This window comes from Poecilia latipinna, unplaced genomic scaffold, assembly GCF_001443285.1.
Source record: "Poecilia latipinna isolate Pla-1442-1.1 unplaced genomic scaffold, P_latipinna-1.0 Scaffold765, whole genome shotgun sequence".
Lineage (NCBI taxonomy): Eukaryota > Metazoa > Chordata > Actinopteri > Cyprinodontiformes > Poeciliidae > Poecilia > Poecilia latipinna.
Window position 1 is genome coordinate 219,927 of NW_015113381.1, and position 13,775 is coordinate 233,701.

At 37.7% G+C, this 13,775-nt stretch overlaps 3 protein-coding genes across 3 annotated transcripts in view; 1 reads left to right on the forward strand and 2 right to left on the reverse strand.

Moving 5' to 3' along the window:
- Nucleotides 1–600, forward strand: part of LOC106955769 (vesicle-associated membrane protein 1) — a 9,066-nt gene extending 8,466 nt beyond the window's left edge. Inside the window, exon 5 of the mRNA XM_015046150.1 lies at nt 278–600. Coding sequence (XP_014901636.1) covers nt 278–294 — 17 coding nt within the window. The 3' untranslated portion in view covers nt 295–600. The remainder of the gene's footprint in view (nt 1–277) is intronic.
- Nucleotides 601–723: 123 nt separating this feature from the next.
- tapbpl (TAP binding protein like) lies at nt 724–9,353 on the reverse strand. The gene is made up of 8 exons (XM_015046147.1): nt 9,031–9,353; nt 7,189–7,401; nt 6,831–7,100; nt 6,537–6,737; nt 5,466–5,633; nt 5,253–5,356; nt 3,897–4,122; nt 724–3,553 (listed from the first exon to the last, which is right to left on the reverse strand). Exons 1-8 carry the CDS (start codon nt 9,074–9,076, stop codon nt 3,486–3,488), a joined length of 1,296 nt encoding a protein of 431 aa, XP_014901633.1. The 5' UTR covers nt 9,077–9,353; the 3' UTR covers nt 724–3,485.
- Nucleotides 9,354–10,278: 925 nt separating this feature from the next.
- LOC106955749 (complement C1r subcomponent-like) overlaps nt 10,279–13,775 on the reverse strand; it is an 8,301-nt gene continuing 4,804 nt past the window's right edge. The window contains exons 4-12 of the mRNA XM_015046110.1: nt 13,281–13,486; nt 13,030–13,177; nt 12,830–12,948; nt 12,670–12,748; nt 12,456–12,590; nt 11,868–11,942; nt 11,573–11,781; nt 11,273–11,490; nt 10,279–11,180 (exon numbers count right to left, since the gene is read on the reverse strand). Coding sequence (XP_014901596.1) covers nt 10,814–11,180; nt 11,273–11,490; nt 11,573–11,781; nt 11,868–11,942; nt 12,456–12,590; nt 12,670–12,748; nt 12,830–12,948; nt 13,030–13,177; nt 13,281–13,486 — 1,556 coding nt within the window. The 3' untranslated portion in view covers nt 10,279–10,813. The remainder of the gene's footprint in view (nt 11,181–11,272; nt 11,491–11,572; nt 11,782–11,867; nt 11,943–12,455; nt 12,591–12,669; nt 12,749–12,829; nt 12,949–13,029; nt 13,178–13,280; nt 13,487–13,775) is intronic.

Consider the following 13,775-nt stretch of genomic DNA (forward strand, 5'->3'; position numbering starts at 1 on the left):
TGTATGTATGTATGTATGTATGTATGTATGTATGTATGTATGTATGTATGTATGTATGTATGTATGTATGTATGTATGTTCACTCTGCGCTGGTCTCTCACATGAAATCCAGATTACTGCAGTGTGCAACAACAGATAATATAAGTTACCGTACTGGAGCTGATGTGACTGAACTTTTGAAGATAAATTATTTTAATTAATGCTTCTTCACCTTATTTTGTTTCCCTGCTTTATTATCCACTAGACTAATGGCTGCCTCTTTATCCTTCATTCGCAGTGTACTTCTTCTACTGAGCGCCTCCCATCATCACAGATGAACTCAAACCTAAGGATACCGTTACAGGGGAGAGGAAAAAATGAAGCGCCACTCCTCCCTTCTATCAGCCTTCCTCCTCTTCACACAAACTTCCATTGAACCATCCTGCACCCCAACTGTCGTGTTCCTGCGTATGTGTTTCTGCTCTCTCCGTGCCCCTCTCCCCACCTTCTTTCTTGCTGCTTTCTCTCAGTCTTCCTCCATGAGGTCTCACTCACTCTCTCCAGTCTCTGCACCTCATGTATTATAGAAGGCTGCAGCGGGCGGACGGAAACAGGGAGGAGCAAAAGAAAGAAGACGGGAGAAAGCAAACAGAGCTCAGAGAAACATAAGTGGAGATTGAACAACAGTTTGCAGTCTTTCTACTCCAGCCATCGCTTGACCATGAATTTTTTTGTTTTAAAGAGACCTACATTTGGACATTGATACCAACATGCCAAACTAATACCCTCCCTTCATCATAACGCTTATTACTAACACGTTAGCTTAGGAGTCGAATCATTTCTGTTGTTTTTTCACGTGTGCAATTGTGACCCGCCACTCTGCATCTTTTACCCAATAGGATTTCACCAGTAATTTATTCCATTTCCTGTTCAACTTTCTCTCACAGAAGTCTCAAACTTCTGCAGGGATGATAAGAAAGGAGAAATGCAAAAAAGGGGGAAAAAAGTCTGTGTGAAACGTTAAGCCAAAAAGAGGTGATTCAGGAAAAAGAAGTAGGAGTTTAGCAGCATATTTTCCTGCATAAATACATGCAACCTGAGTCATAACCTCCAGGCAGAAAGCAATGAGTCAGTTTTGGGATTTTTCTATCTTAGGTGATGGTAATAGAGTCATGTACGCAGAAAGGCACATGAAGCAGCTACTGACAGACAATCTGCACGCCTGAAGGACCCGAGGAAGGCCTCTCCTCTCTGAATGGACAGAGTCGCAACCACAGACAGATGAATGTGTAGCGTCGCATTTTGAGCAACCTTCTGTTGGAGCGTTTGTTGTTTTTAGAGCGCAGGAGAATGAGAGAGGACAGGATGAGGATCCCCCAGAGCCGCCAGGCTGCCTCCCCCCCCCCCTTCACGCACATAAAACCAGACTCATCTGTCACCTGCAGTACGATAACAGCCAATAAGAGGCATTCGTTTCTAACCTGCATGGCAAACAGTATCCATATTCGTGTGACCTGTGTATCTGCCATTTCTTAATCTTACTGCCGATTGTATATTTTCTTTCCTTAGTGGTTTCAAGGACCTGTGTATAATGTCTTTCTGATCAGATACTTACTGCTTATGCAATGTGCAACAATGCTCATGAGTTTGCCAAAATGTGTCACTTGCTTTGAACAGGGAAAAAAAAACATAATCCTCAAGGACTGCAACCAACCGCTACTGTAGTAAATCATTTTAGGAATCACGTAGAGATAATATAGGAGAGCCACTGTAGATACATACAAGTTTAAGCTCCTGAAAATGTGTTTATATAGATTCCTTTAGGTTTTAAGAGATTGTTGGTTGTCCATGGAACTCATTTTCCTTTCTCTGAACTGATTTTGAAAGTTGTGAAAAGAGTAAAATAATACAAAGAGATTCATGAGAACAATGGAGTAATGCATAACTGTAGCACTAAGCTCTAATTATCTGCTGATATTGTGCAACAATATTAACCGGTGAATAGAGAAGAGATTATGTTTTGTGAATTGAACACAGGGTGAGAGATGCAACTGAATTTTGCAACAACAACAAAAAATCAAATGCATGTTTACCACTTTTGCTGATGCCAATAAATAAATCATGAACTGAACTCCATCAAACTGTTTTCTGACTCTCCTCATGATTCTTCTAAACACAGGAAAGGCTAAAAATCACTGATCAGGATTCACATGTGAAGTCAGTGAGAAAAAGCTGAAAACTGATCAGCGAGTTCCAGCCTAGTATAAATCCATAAAGCTTGGACACAGTGATTATGTTCAGTATTAATGTTTGCAGTGCTCAAGAGCAGCTCCTAATAGTACCTGAAGTAGTAATTAGTAGTCGACCGATAACTACAAATATTTTTTCCAAAATGAGTAAATTAGCAAGTGAAGTGTTTTTGTCTCTCAGTAAATTATTTTAATCTACTTTCATGCTCAACCACAACTTTGAATTCAAGTTGTAAAACAAACTAAAAAAAAAAAAAAAAAAACTCTTGATAGGGACAAACGCCCTCATCAATGTTGAGTCATAAAAGCTTTATTTTAAAAGACAAAATAAAGTGAAAAGTCAGTGTTGGACAAACAAAAAGACAGAAAAAGAATAAACAGCTGCAGTATTTGAAACCACACCATCATAGTGGAAGAACCGCAATTCCTCCATTAATTCCTCCTGAAGTGCAAAGAAAAGTTGTAAATAAAAAAATCCAGTATTTCCTCAGTTTGTACCGCATCTTCCTTCTGCTTGTAATTAACGTATTTTGTTCCCACAGTGTTTGAAACTCAAATGAAGTGGCGTCAATCCTGATACTTTTAGCACTTTGTGGTTCATAAGTAAATGTTTACTCACTGACTTTAAATAAAGCTACCGATTCACAGCCTTATACAAATAAATAAGCTACTTGGTTGAATGAAAATTACTTTAAATCTATTTCGGTCAAAAGTATGAATAATTTATAGAGCAATGCCACAATGGGGCTTAAAACCAAAACCAAAAGAAACCTTAAAGACATACAGGATTTTAAAGGTTGCCGTTAAAACCACTTCATTTTAAAGAGACTTATTGTAGACTGCTGTTTTTGTTGAATTTATGCAGATATGAAGTTTAAGTTTAACCCCAGGAGAGACGTGAAAGGTCCGATTATTTGTGCTGATTGGAAAACTATTTTTGAGATTCAGATTGGTCTTCTGGTCAGACAGAGATAATGAAACTTCAGTGGTTCATCTCTGAGAAAATGTGTTTTTCCTGCTGAGATTATCCATATATCACGGCAAAAGGAAATTCAAGATCCAAGGTTGCTTAGTGCAAATAAGAAAACAATAGAAACCATACAGCAACTGGATGCAAATCATAATAAATGAATGTTTCCCACAAGTAAAATACTTCAAATTCAGCAGACAACAGCTATGAGACCTGAAAATGTTTACCTTTACAGAAAAATAAATCATTCAAGGCTCAGCTTCAAGTTAAGATGACCAGAGAGTCACTTATTTCATGACCTGATAGAAGAAGAGAACAGTGACAACGAGGAACCCGAGAACCCACCAGTAGGAATCTGTAGAGAGAGAAAACACACAACAGTAAGGATTGTTTTAATGACAGGAGACAAATGTGCAAAAATACAAAAGCTCTAATCAATGTTATTGAATTAGGTGGAAATTTACTGAGATATAAAGTTTGATTCTTTGGAAATATGATCAAAAAAGTCAAGTGTTTATCTTGGAGAGAAGGTTTGTTAGTTTTTTCTTGCACTAAAACAATCCGAACAGCCTGTCGGAGAAATCTGACAATTGTTTTATGCTTCTGTTTTTACTTAGTTTATTTCATTTTTTTCATCCTTAGATTAACAAGGTAATGAAAACACTTTGTTCAAACGTTTATTTGACAAAGAAACATACCTGGTTGGGGGCTTTCGAGTACTATACTGATGTGGAGCGGATCGTCCAGAGCTGGGTGGGTCACCCTGCAGGTGATCTTGGTTCCTGGAGAAAAACTCGGGTCAATGGTCACATGAGAGGACAGGGTAAACGTCCCGTCCCCGTGCTGCCGATGACTGCTCAGAGAACCCTGGTTCGGAAAGAGTTTTGGCTCCGTTTCAGTTGGAGGAAGGAAAAACCACTCCATCTGAAAAGCAAGGAATAAAGAGCAGAAAATTATGACCTGTAATCAGGCAACCGATCTTTGAAGAACAAAATGCAACAAACTACTGAATGAAGAGGATTCTGCATTTTTAGTAGTTGTGCATTTGAAAATAAAGTGTTTTTTTTTCTTGATCTATAAAACATAAAACTGCTTGTGGTGAAGAAAAATCAATGTATTTCAAAGAAGGTCTTTTGGAAGATAATGAAGTGTTTTTATTCTTCAGTATCTGCTAACAAAAACCATCATCTTATCGCTGCCAAGTCAGTTTATATGACAAACTTTTTAAGGAAGCAATTTTTTAGGACAAAATACTTAAATGTTTATTTTGAAGTGGAAACAAAAAAAGATTGGTTTCATTGGAAGTATGAGGATTAGTTTTTTTTATCCACAAAAAAATGTTTTTTGGGTAAATTCATGATGAGGAACACAAGGGGGCGCCATACTTCCATCCAAGTCTAATTGAGATCAAAACACAACTAATTATTACCAACTAATTAGCAACAAGCTTTTAAATGAATGCATTTTTATTGCAGCAACTCTCACTAAAAAATTAAAATTAAAAAAAATCTGACCTTTAAAATGTTTACATTTATTCTCTGGATTAAAGAAATCCCACATTAAAAAATATTTGTTAGTTTTTTAAAAATGCAAGTAATATATTCAGAACTTCTATTTTCCCTAACGTAAAAATACTGCACACTTAAAATAATTTGTCCACAGATTTCAATGTGAAACATTGTTTGCTTTGCCTGACACTGGTGCAGTCAGTGAAAGGTTAAATTAAGTTGTAGCATCATCTCTGTGTAGGAGTTTTGTCCAATAATTAGGAATTTATTTGTGAGATTTTTCTGTGTTTTGAGCTTGGGAGAAATAGCAGCTTTGGTTTATAATCCCAAATGTGTTGTGTGCTGTTAAAACAACACACAACACTCAGATAAATAAATCTTTCAACAGCAAAAAGAAAATTAAAATTGAGCTTTTATTACTTCATTCTAATACATGTAATTATTATCTCTCTGATAAAAGGAAACTCTAGGGGTTTTTTGCGGGTTATTTCAAAGGGTCCGAATTAACCAAATTAAATAATTACATCTAGAAACAGAGTTACTGACCTGTACATCTAATGGATAGTATTTAGCACAATGGCAGCTCAGTGTTTGTGGAGAATTTTTATTCAGAACCAGCTTCTCCTCTGACAGAGAAACCTGCGGCAGTTCTGGGAAGAAAATCAAAAAGAGGGAAAAGTTATTAAAAAAAATAACCAAAAGATCGACTTTAATGTATGCCTGAAATAACAGTAAGATCAGAATAGAGGAAAAACTTACGAATGATATGGAGCTGGATGACCTGCTGGGCGTGGAAATGTCCCAGGTTGACGGTGCAGATGTAGGTTCCTTCATCGACGACCTTCAGCCGAGTCAGACTCATGGAGACGTTTCCCTCACTGAGGAGCAGAGCAGCGTCCACACTGGAGCCGTTCCTCTCGCCTTGAACTGAGCACAGAAAATCAGACAGAAATGACAACTTTATCCAAAGTTATCATATCAACGTTAAGGGGACAAACTCGGATCTGGAGATTTAGGTGGAAATAAATGTCTTATTGTAAATCTGAATAACGTTTTTGTCCTCAAAACTCCCAGATCCTTCCTTTGCTGTGTAATTATGAATGTTTTTTTTTTCATAATGACAATTTTACAGAATTTATTTGTTATACCTTTATACAATATTCATTTATTCATTTATTGGCGTTATTTTGCATTTCTATTGAAAGTAAAAGCTTTAAGATGAGTTCAATATTATCCTGTGAGTCTAAATAAGTTTCTAGAAGTCTTTTAACATTTTTTGCCTTTGTGAAAAGTTGTGTGAAGTTTTAGTAATAAACATTCATGTAGATGCAATATGCTGCTTCACCACATTAAAAACTGCATGCATATCAGAAAACTTTTAAGATTTATGAATGATAATGTTTCTAGAAGCAGTGGACTGATTTCAGAGCACAGACCGGCAAGGCAACATGCAGTTAATTACGCCTTCTTGATATAAAGTCATTTCTACAACACTCACTGTAAAATCTGTTGAGTAAAACCTCATGTTAATGTGACATGGTGAGTTGTCAGCGAGTTACATCTATGCAATCTGTGCTCCTATATATAATATCTAATAAAACCTTTAAAAAGCATTTGCATAAAAACAAAAGAAGTATTAAACACAGAGATATTATTGTTTCAATAAAGTACATTAAAAAAACCTCATAAATATAGAATCCTCCATATTTCACTAATTAGCTCATCTTCATCTCACTAGTTTTGTTATTGACACCCTTTATGATAAAGTTTTTATAAACAAATCCCTTATGTGGCCCGTTTACTCTGTTGTTTATTCTTGTTAGTACTCACCTACAGTGGCCTCTTCTGTGTCGTCCAGCTTTGTCTTCGTTTCGAGAACTTTCCTGCCTCTCCCTCTGTGCTGCAGACGCCATTCCAGGCCCACTTCTGGTGCTAACGGCGTCTCCTCCTGCTTGAAGCCGCAGTTGAGGAGAACATCTCCTCTCAGAGGAGCAGATACAGAATTTATGTCGGAAAACACCAGGAATATCACTGTGACACAAAGAGGTAAAGAAAGCAGGGAAAATGTTGTGAAGAAGATTTTTTTTTTCTTATTAGATGCAGCCCCTGAACTTTGTGTTTTACCTTTAGTCAGCAGAGTTCCTGACTGGCTGAGAGGTAAACTGAGTTTGCTTTGTGTCAAGGTGGTCTGATCTTTGTCAACTGGTAATGTTTGAAGAATGAGCGATGTGCTGAAGTCGAGTCCCTCCACGCTGAGGGAAACCATGAAATATGCTGGATCAGAGCTTTCCTGAAGTCCTCGAGGAGTGTAGCGACTTATTTCACACATCACCTCCTGCTCATTGCAGTCTGCATGGAGCAACATGCCTGCGTTGGGGATGTCAGGCGATGACACTGGAAGGAAGGAACAAGAAACTTTGAACACAAACTGAGCAGATTTTACAGAGACTGAGGTTGAGATGTGTCGATAATAAACGGACACCTTTGTTCTCAAACAGGATGAGGTCTGGATCAGGGACTGAGGGCGGGACAAATGGAGTCAGTGTGTCAAGGGATTCATCGGGTCCCACTGGGACGTCTCGAAGGACGAGCGTGGCTGGAGTTCGGCTGAAGAGAGAGCCGCCTCCCATTCCACCCATTCCGACTCCCTCCTCCACCAGAGAGCAGGAAAGAACGACGTCTGCAACCCCATCAGCTGCAGACAAACATAAAAAACAACTTTGAAGCTCATACGCTTTTCAGTTTTCATGTAGCGTATTGTTTAGTGTAACTTCACATATTTGTTGAAATTATCACCATGTCGTGACAGATAATTTGTGAAAATATCGAGTTCCTCTGCCTTCTCCCAGTACTCCCAGTTTTAACTGCAGAAATACGCCATTCAGTCAGAAACAACCAATCAGAGCCAGGAGGGCGATTTTAGCGCTGTCAATCACTCTCATCTCTCATGCACACCCATCTCCCCTTGCTCTTTGCTACGCTGCAGCTGATTTACCTCAACATAGCCTGCAACGAATGCTAAGGCTAGTTAGCATGGCAGGTAGCACGGTGGAAAAATGGTTTCATTTGTTTTTTCGCCATTAGTACATTTAGTAGCAAATACATGAGATTAATTGACAGCGTAAAAACCCTCCTACTGGTTCTGACTGGTTGTTTTTAACTGGGAGTGGTGCATTTATTCAAACGCCAATAGAAGCACATGGAACTTGATGTTTTCCCAGATTACATGTCTCATATTTTACTGTCAGAAGATGGTGTCAGTTTTAAAAAACATAATTCTGTAAAAGTTACATACTGCAGCTTAAAGAAAATAAATATTTTGCAAAGCCACTCCAAAACCATCACAATATGACCTCCACTGGAGTCCTGTGGCGTCTTTAGGTTATGTAAGCTGCAGGGATGGGGCTCAACGCAGGATTTACTTAAGATGTTTCACTGTATTGAAATTTTGGGTCGTCTCACCATCATCTCAAACGTTTTTTGTTCCCTTAGAAATGTTTCTAACCCAGGTTAGCTTTGGGACACAGCATGACACCTTGCAACTGGTCCATTAAAAAATAAATGGTTTGCAACTCTGCTTAGTCAGATTGTACATGTCAAAGTGGATAACAGGACCCAAAGTTTTCCATCAGATTCTCCAGAACATCTCACTGCCTCAGCCACCCACATTCTTCCCATAATGTGTCCTGGTGCAAAATGTTCCCCTGGAAAGTGACGAACAAGCACTCAGACTATCTGTCTAAAGTGTTGACCTGATAACATATTGTTGACCAGCCTCCAAATACAAGTTTTGGACCACTTTTGTGCTCCATATTTATATATTTATCCACTCTTTTAACATTTGCAGACTGGAAACAACCCAACAAGAGCTGCAGTTTGATTGACTCTAATTTAAAGACAACCTGATCCTCATCAAAATCCTTCTGTTTGAACATTTTTTCTGCTTTCAATACATCAACCCGGAGGATAAAATCTTCATTTGATGTCAAATATATTCTACCCACTAACATGACATGTGCCAAGAAGATATTCGCCTGTCTTACTCCCTGATCAGTGTGTAAACAAATTGTTCTGTTCAGTATGCACAGAATATTTTGGATTCTAATTCTTTTAACACACTTTTTGTTATGATCGATCTCTTTGCTGAGTTCACTTCCGTAATGAAATTAGTTTCTTATAACACATTTAAACAAAAATAGCATCGTTTTAAAGTTAGGGATGCCCAATAAAATGCTAATGACGAGGAAAAACCTGTGAGCAGATTCAAGAAAAAGTTTGCTTATTGCTATTTACAATCATTTGTTAAAATACGAATATGTCTTACCATTAACGAACGTCAAAAACCATCCGATAAATATTACTTCAATCATCTTCAAGGAGCAGAAGATCCTTGTTTTATTAAAAATGGAATAAAAGAATAATGCACAACAGCACTTTCACTTTTGATTTCAAAAAGCTACACACGCGTCATAACGATGGTCCCTTCTTTGAATACGAGAGAGATTTGTAACTCCCTCTTCGCCCCATCTGTGATATTCATTAACGAGATATTATTACCGGTAATAAAAAATAGAAATAAAGTCTTTCGGTAGGAACGTATGTGCGTTTAGATGTTCTACCTTGAGCATGCGCAGAATGCGAAAACATGTCACTAAATGTGAAAGTAGACTCAGAGGCTCGACCAATCAGAAACTAGCGGAATTCGAGTCATGGGTTACTATGGTAACAGTGGTTATGGGTCGTCCTTCAGTTAAAAGGACTAAACCTATGAAGACCAAACGATTTTTACATGAACTCAGTGGCGCCCCCAAAGGTGGAGCCAGAGGGGAAACGTGTATGAGTGTGTGTGTATATTTTATATTTAGTTTATTTACATACATACCTTAACTTAGAGCAATGTTTCTCAATTATTTCATTATTTTTTTCACAACTCCCCATTGCCCTTCCCTCCCCTGAAGTGAAAGACTAATGTGAATCTAGTAATATCTAATAATATATCTGTACAAACCATTGTATGACCTGATTGTCAATCTCCAAGTTCAGTTTATTAAATAAATCAGTAACATTTAATCAAAACTAAAAAGTGCAAATGATTCACTGCGGTGTGAGTTTTTAAACTTTACACATTCTTAACTTTTTAAAACTGAAAACATTGGTTACTTGTCAGCTTCTTCAGTTTATTGATTTTCAATATAGTTTTTTAACTTTTATTGTGCAGAAGCTGCAGCACTATTGCTTATATTTCAGCTTGTCCGCTCTTCTGTAGCTCTTCTTCTGAGAGCTACAGTTATTTGCTATCTGTAGGATAAAGAGCTAAAGCCATGCAAAAACAAAAGAGTGCAATTTAAGTATTCCAAACCTACAACGTGATAAATTTTGTTTAGTTGTACTTAAACTAAATAGCGAACACATCTTGACATTATAAGTTATACGCAAATAAGGTATTTGGTGTAGACTTTGCCATGGTAAACAATATTGTTTTGCTGAAATGTTATTCTCATCAAATTTACTTTTTCTGCCTGCATCACCACCAAGATTTTTTTTTTTATTAACCTACATCCATAAAAAAGCATGGTCATCAGTCCATATTTTATTTTTCAACACAGAAATCAGTTGCACAAATGTTCAAAACTTTATCTTTGGTTTACAGGTTTGCTTCACTAGAGTAACATCTGGGGATGTCCTGAACATTAACTTCATAACTTCATTTTTTAAGTAGACAGAGCAAAATATTTTTATCAGTGTACTTCAAATCACCGCTGGTCTTTTGGTGCTTGCAAACTCTGATGCCTGATGGGTAGTATTTGATGTTTTGAACACAGTAAAGATAACAAGATTGTTTATTGTTGTGTGATGAATTTAAAGAGAAAGGCTCCTAGTACTTCAGCAATTTATTTTCTGAAAACAATTTTACCTGAAAACAAACATTTTTGTCTTCAATACTGCATAAAGATACTGTAAAGATACTAATTTAATTTTTTACTGTTGAGTTCACAGATTCATTTATGTTAAATTTAGTTCACCACATGTTATTTTTTCTCTGTGTATATAGCTTAAGTTGTTGTTGTGCTTAAATGCTTCTATGAAGCTTCAATGTTTGAATGCTTTCAATTTTCCCGCATGATCTTGTTAATCCAGTCTACATAGTTTGCCACTTTGGTATAAAATCCATATGTTCCTTTCTGTCCACAATTAATCCCCCAGCTGACAATCCCAGCAGCCCAGAATCGTCCATCTTCAGATTGCAGAGTGAAGCCACTCCCACTGTCACCTTGGCAAGAGTCCTTCCCGCCTTCAGGAGTTCCAGCACAGAACATGTTGTCTGTCACTATTGGTTTCCGGCTTCTAGGTATTAGCTTCAAAGAATTACTGCATCTTTCCTGTTCCACCACTGGAATATGCACATACTTCAGCTTATTTGTTAGAAAACGCCGCTGATTCCCCTTGTCTGTAATGCCAAAACCAGATACCAGCCTGAAAAAAGCAAAAGGTTCACAGAACAAAGGATCAGTTATGTAAAAGAGATTTGATATTGAAATTATTTTGAAGGCCTACTGTTTCTTTACCCAATCATTCCAGAGTCATATCTGTCATCCTCTGATGGCAAACACAGTGGCATTATTGCTGCTTCGAATGTGACCGGGTCTTTAAGTTTTATCAATGCAATGTCGTGGTCATAGTTTAAACCGTTTGGATTATTGTACTGAGGGTGGACATGGACTGCAGTTGCATTCAGGGAAGGAGTTTCTAAAATTTGGTGAACATCTGTACGTCCAAAATGAATCTATAAAAAACACAAAAGAAAAAAAGTTTTTTTTAAAAACATGTCAGTGGACAATCCCAGAAGATTACAGAGTGTTACTTACAGAAAAGGCCTCAGGAGTTTGTACTTGTCCATTCATCACAACCACGTGAGCTGCAGTTAAAATCCAGCGATCTGCTATGATCATGCCTCCTCCCCTGCTGTTACCTACATTTATGAAAGCTTGCCATGGGATGGTATGCTCTCCAGCATCATTTCCTCCAATAATCCTCTGAAAGTGATTTTCATTTTGTTTTGTTGGTCGACCACAAACTGCATAGGATATAAATTTATAGTTATAGAGAAGACATAGAGATGTCAAGATGGACTCTGATGTTTTAAGAGACCAAAAGTGATACCTGGTAGGCATGCTGGTCTTAAAATAACATCATGGTTGGATCTCCACCGTCTATCCGCTTCACAGGTGAGAGAAACTACAAAGAATAGAATGTTATGTGTTATATCCATCTTTGGTGTTAAAAAGACTGAGAATTATTGGTTACTGTTTGCGCCTGAAAGTTTCTAATGTCTGTCACCCATTACTTTGTGACAGACATTTTAAGTTGTTTTTTTTTTTTTAACCAATGCATGTGGCATTTTTTCCTCTTCCAACCTGCAAATATAGCTCCGGTCTTTCAAAATCCTGAAAGATTCTGGCTGTAATTTACATTAATATTCATAAATACAGGTTGACTTTGACCTAAATGCATGCAAAATGTCTTTCAGAGGGCCTGTTGGTGTCGATGCATGGCAGCCTTGCTTCTGTCTGTTGGGTCAGCAATGTAGCGTACCACCACAAGGTGCGTGAATTACTGAATACTGTGTGAAGTGTTTCGCAGGGCTCACAAAGGGCTATACAAGCACAGGCTATTTACCATTTTACCAGCACTGGAAGCTTATTGGAAGCATCTATATCAGTAAATTACAACTGTATAGTAAAATCTTACCATTATTGCCACCATATGGTGAATAAAATGGTTCATTGCAATGATACTGAACAACAGAAAGATATTGGTTCTGGAAGCCAGACAAGAAGTTAACTCCTCCATTCAGCAGAGGTTCAGGTTCTCCACAATCAATTACTATGGCAGAGAAAGAAAAAAAGATTCAACATTTGTCAGCAAAACATTTGTCCTGATTATTCGCACGTTCATAACGTACTGTGGCATTCAGGCAGTGGGAGGTGCCACTCTCCGTTGCTTTGGCACATGGTAGAGAAACCCATTAACTCCACACCATCCTGACCAAGAAGAAAGGGACACACATTACATTGAAACATTGTGGTGTTTAAATTTTTATTTTAAAAAGTGCTTAAACTTGCCATCATTAGTTTGTATCCTTCATCACAGCGCACAAAAATATAATCTCTGTAGAAGTACTCAGTTAAGGAAGGGGTGACCTTTCCTTTAGCGACTTGTCCAGGAACTGGACACGTCACTCCTAAACACATGAGGAACATAATCAGCTGCATGTTCCACCTTCAGATGCTCTTAATTTTCTAATGTCGTTTCACCCCCTCACTGTGTGTGCTGTAGTCCAGGCTCCATCCATTGCTTTGTCCCTGATTATCAATGTTGTAGTCCAGCTTGACAATGTTTGAGTTTGTATTTATTAATCCTGGACTTGTTCCCCCACACAGCTTCATGGGATTTCTGCCTGGGATGATCACCTTACAGATAGAAATGCTCAAAGGTTAACTGAGCAAATATTTACATTTTGTAGTTTTACTTCTATTAATCTTACTACAGCTGGCTAAAGCTGATTCATGTTACCTCCAACCAGTGATGGGGACAGTTTAGGCCTTCCTCTGTGTCCACACTCTCAATGTGAAATTTGTCAGAGAAGTTAAGGGAGAGAGTGAAGCCAGACTCCACAGAAATGATATACTGACAGGACAAAGCATCTGGCGAGGGATTCGGATAACCCGGACTCATCAAGTGTCCTTCCAGCTCATCAAATACGCCACTGCCACAGGATACTAGACACAGGAAAAGTCACAAAAGGGTTTAAACAAACAATTCCTTGCAAGACTATTTCATACATTTTTTCATATTTTTTCACATTAAAACCTCATATTTCAATGTATTTAATTGTGTTTTTATGTGAAAGACCGAAATAAGGAAGCGCATAACCACAATGTGGAAGGAAAATGGGTAACACTTTATTTGAAGGGGGTTGAATAAGACTGACATGACACCTGATATAAATTTGTTATAAAAGTATTACTGATTGCACTTTAAAAATTAGGTAACTTTATGTTATTAAAG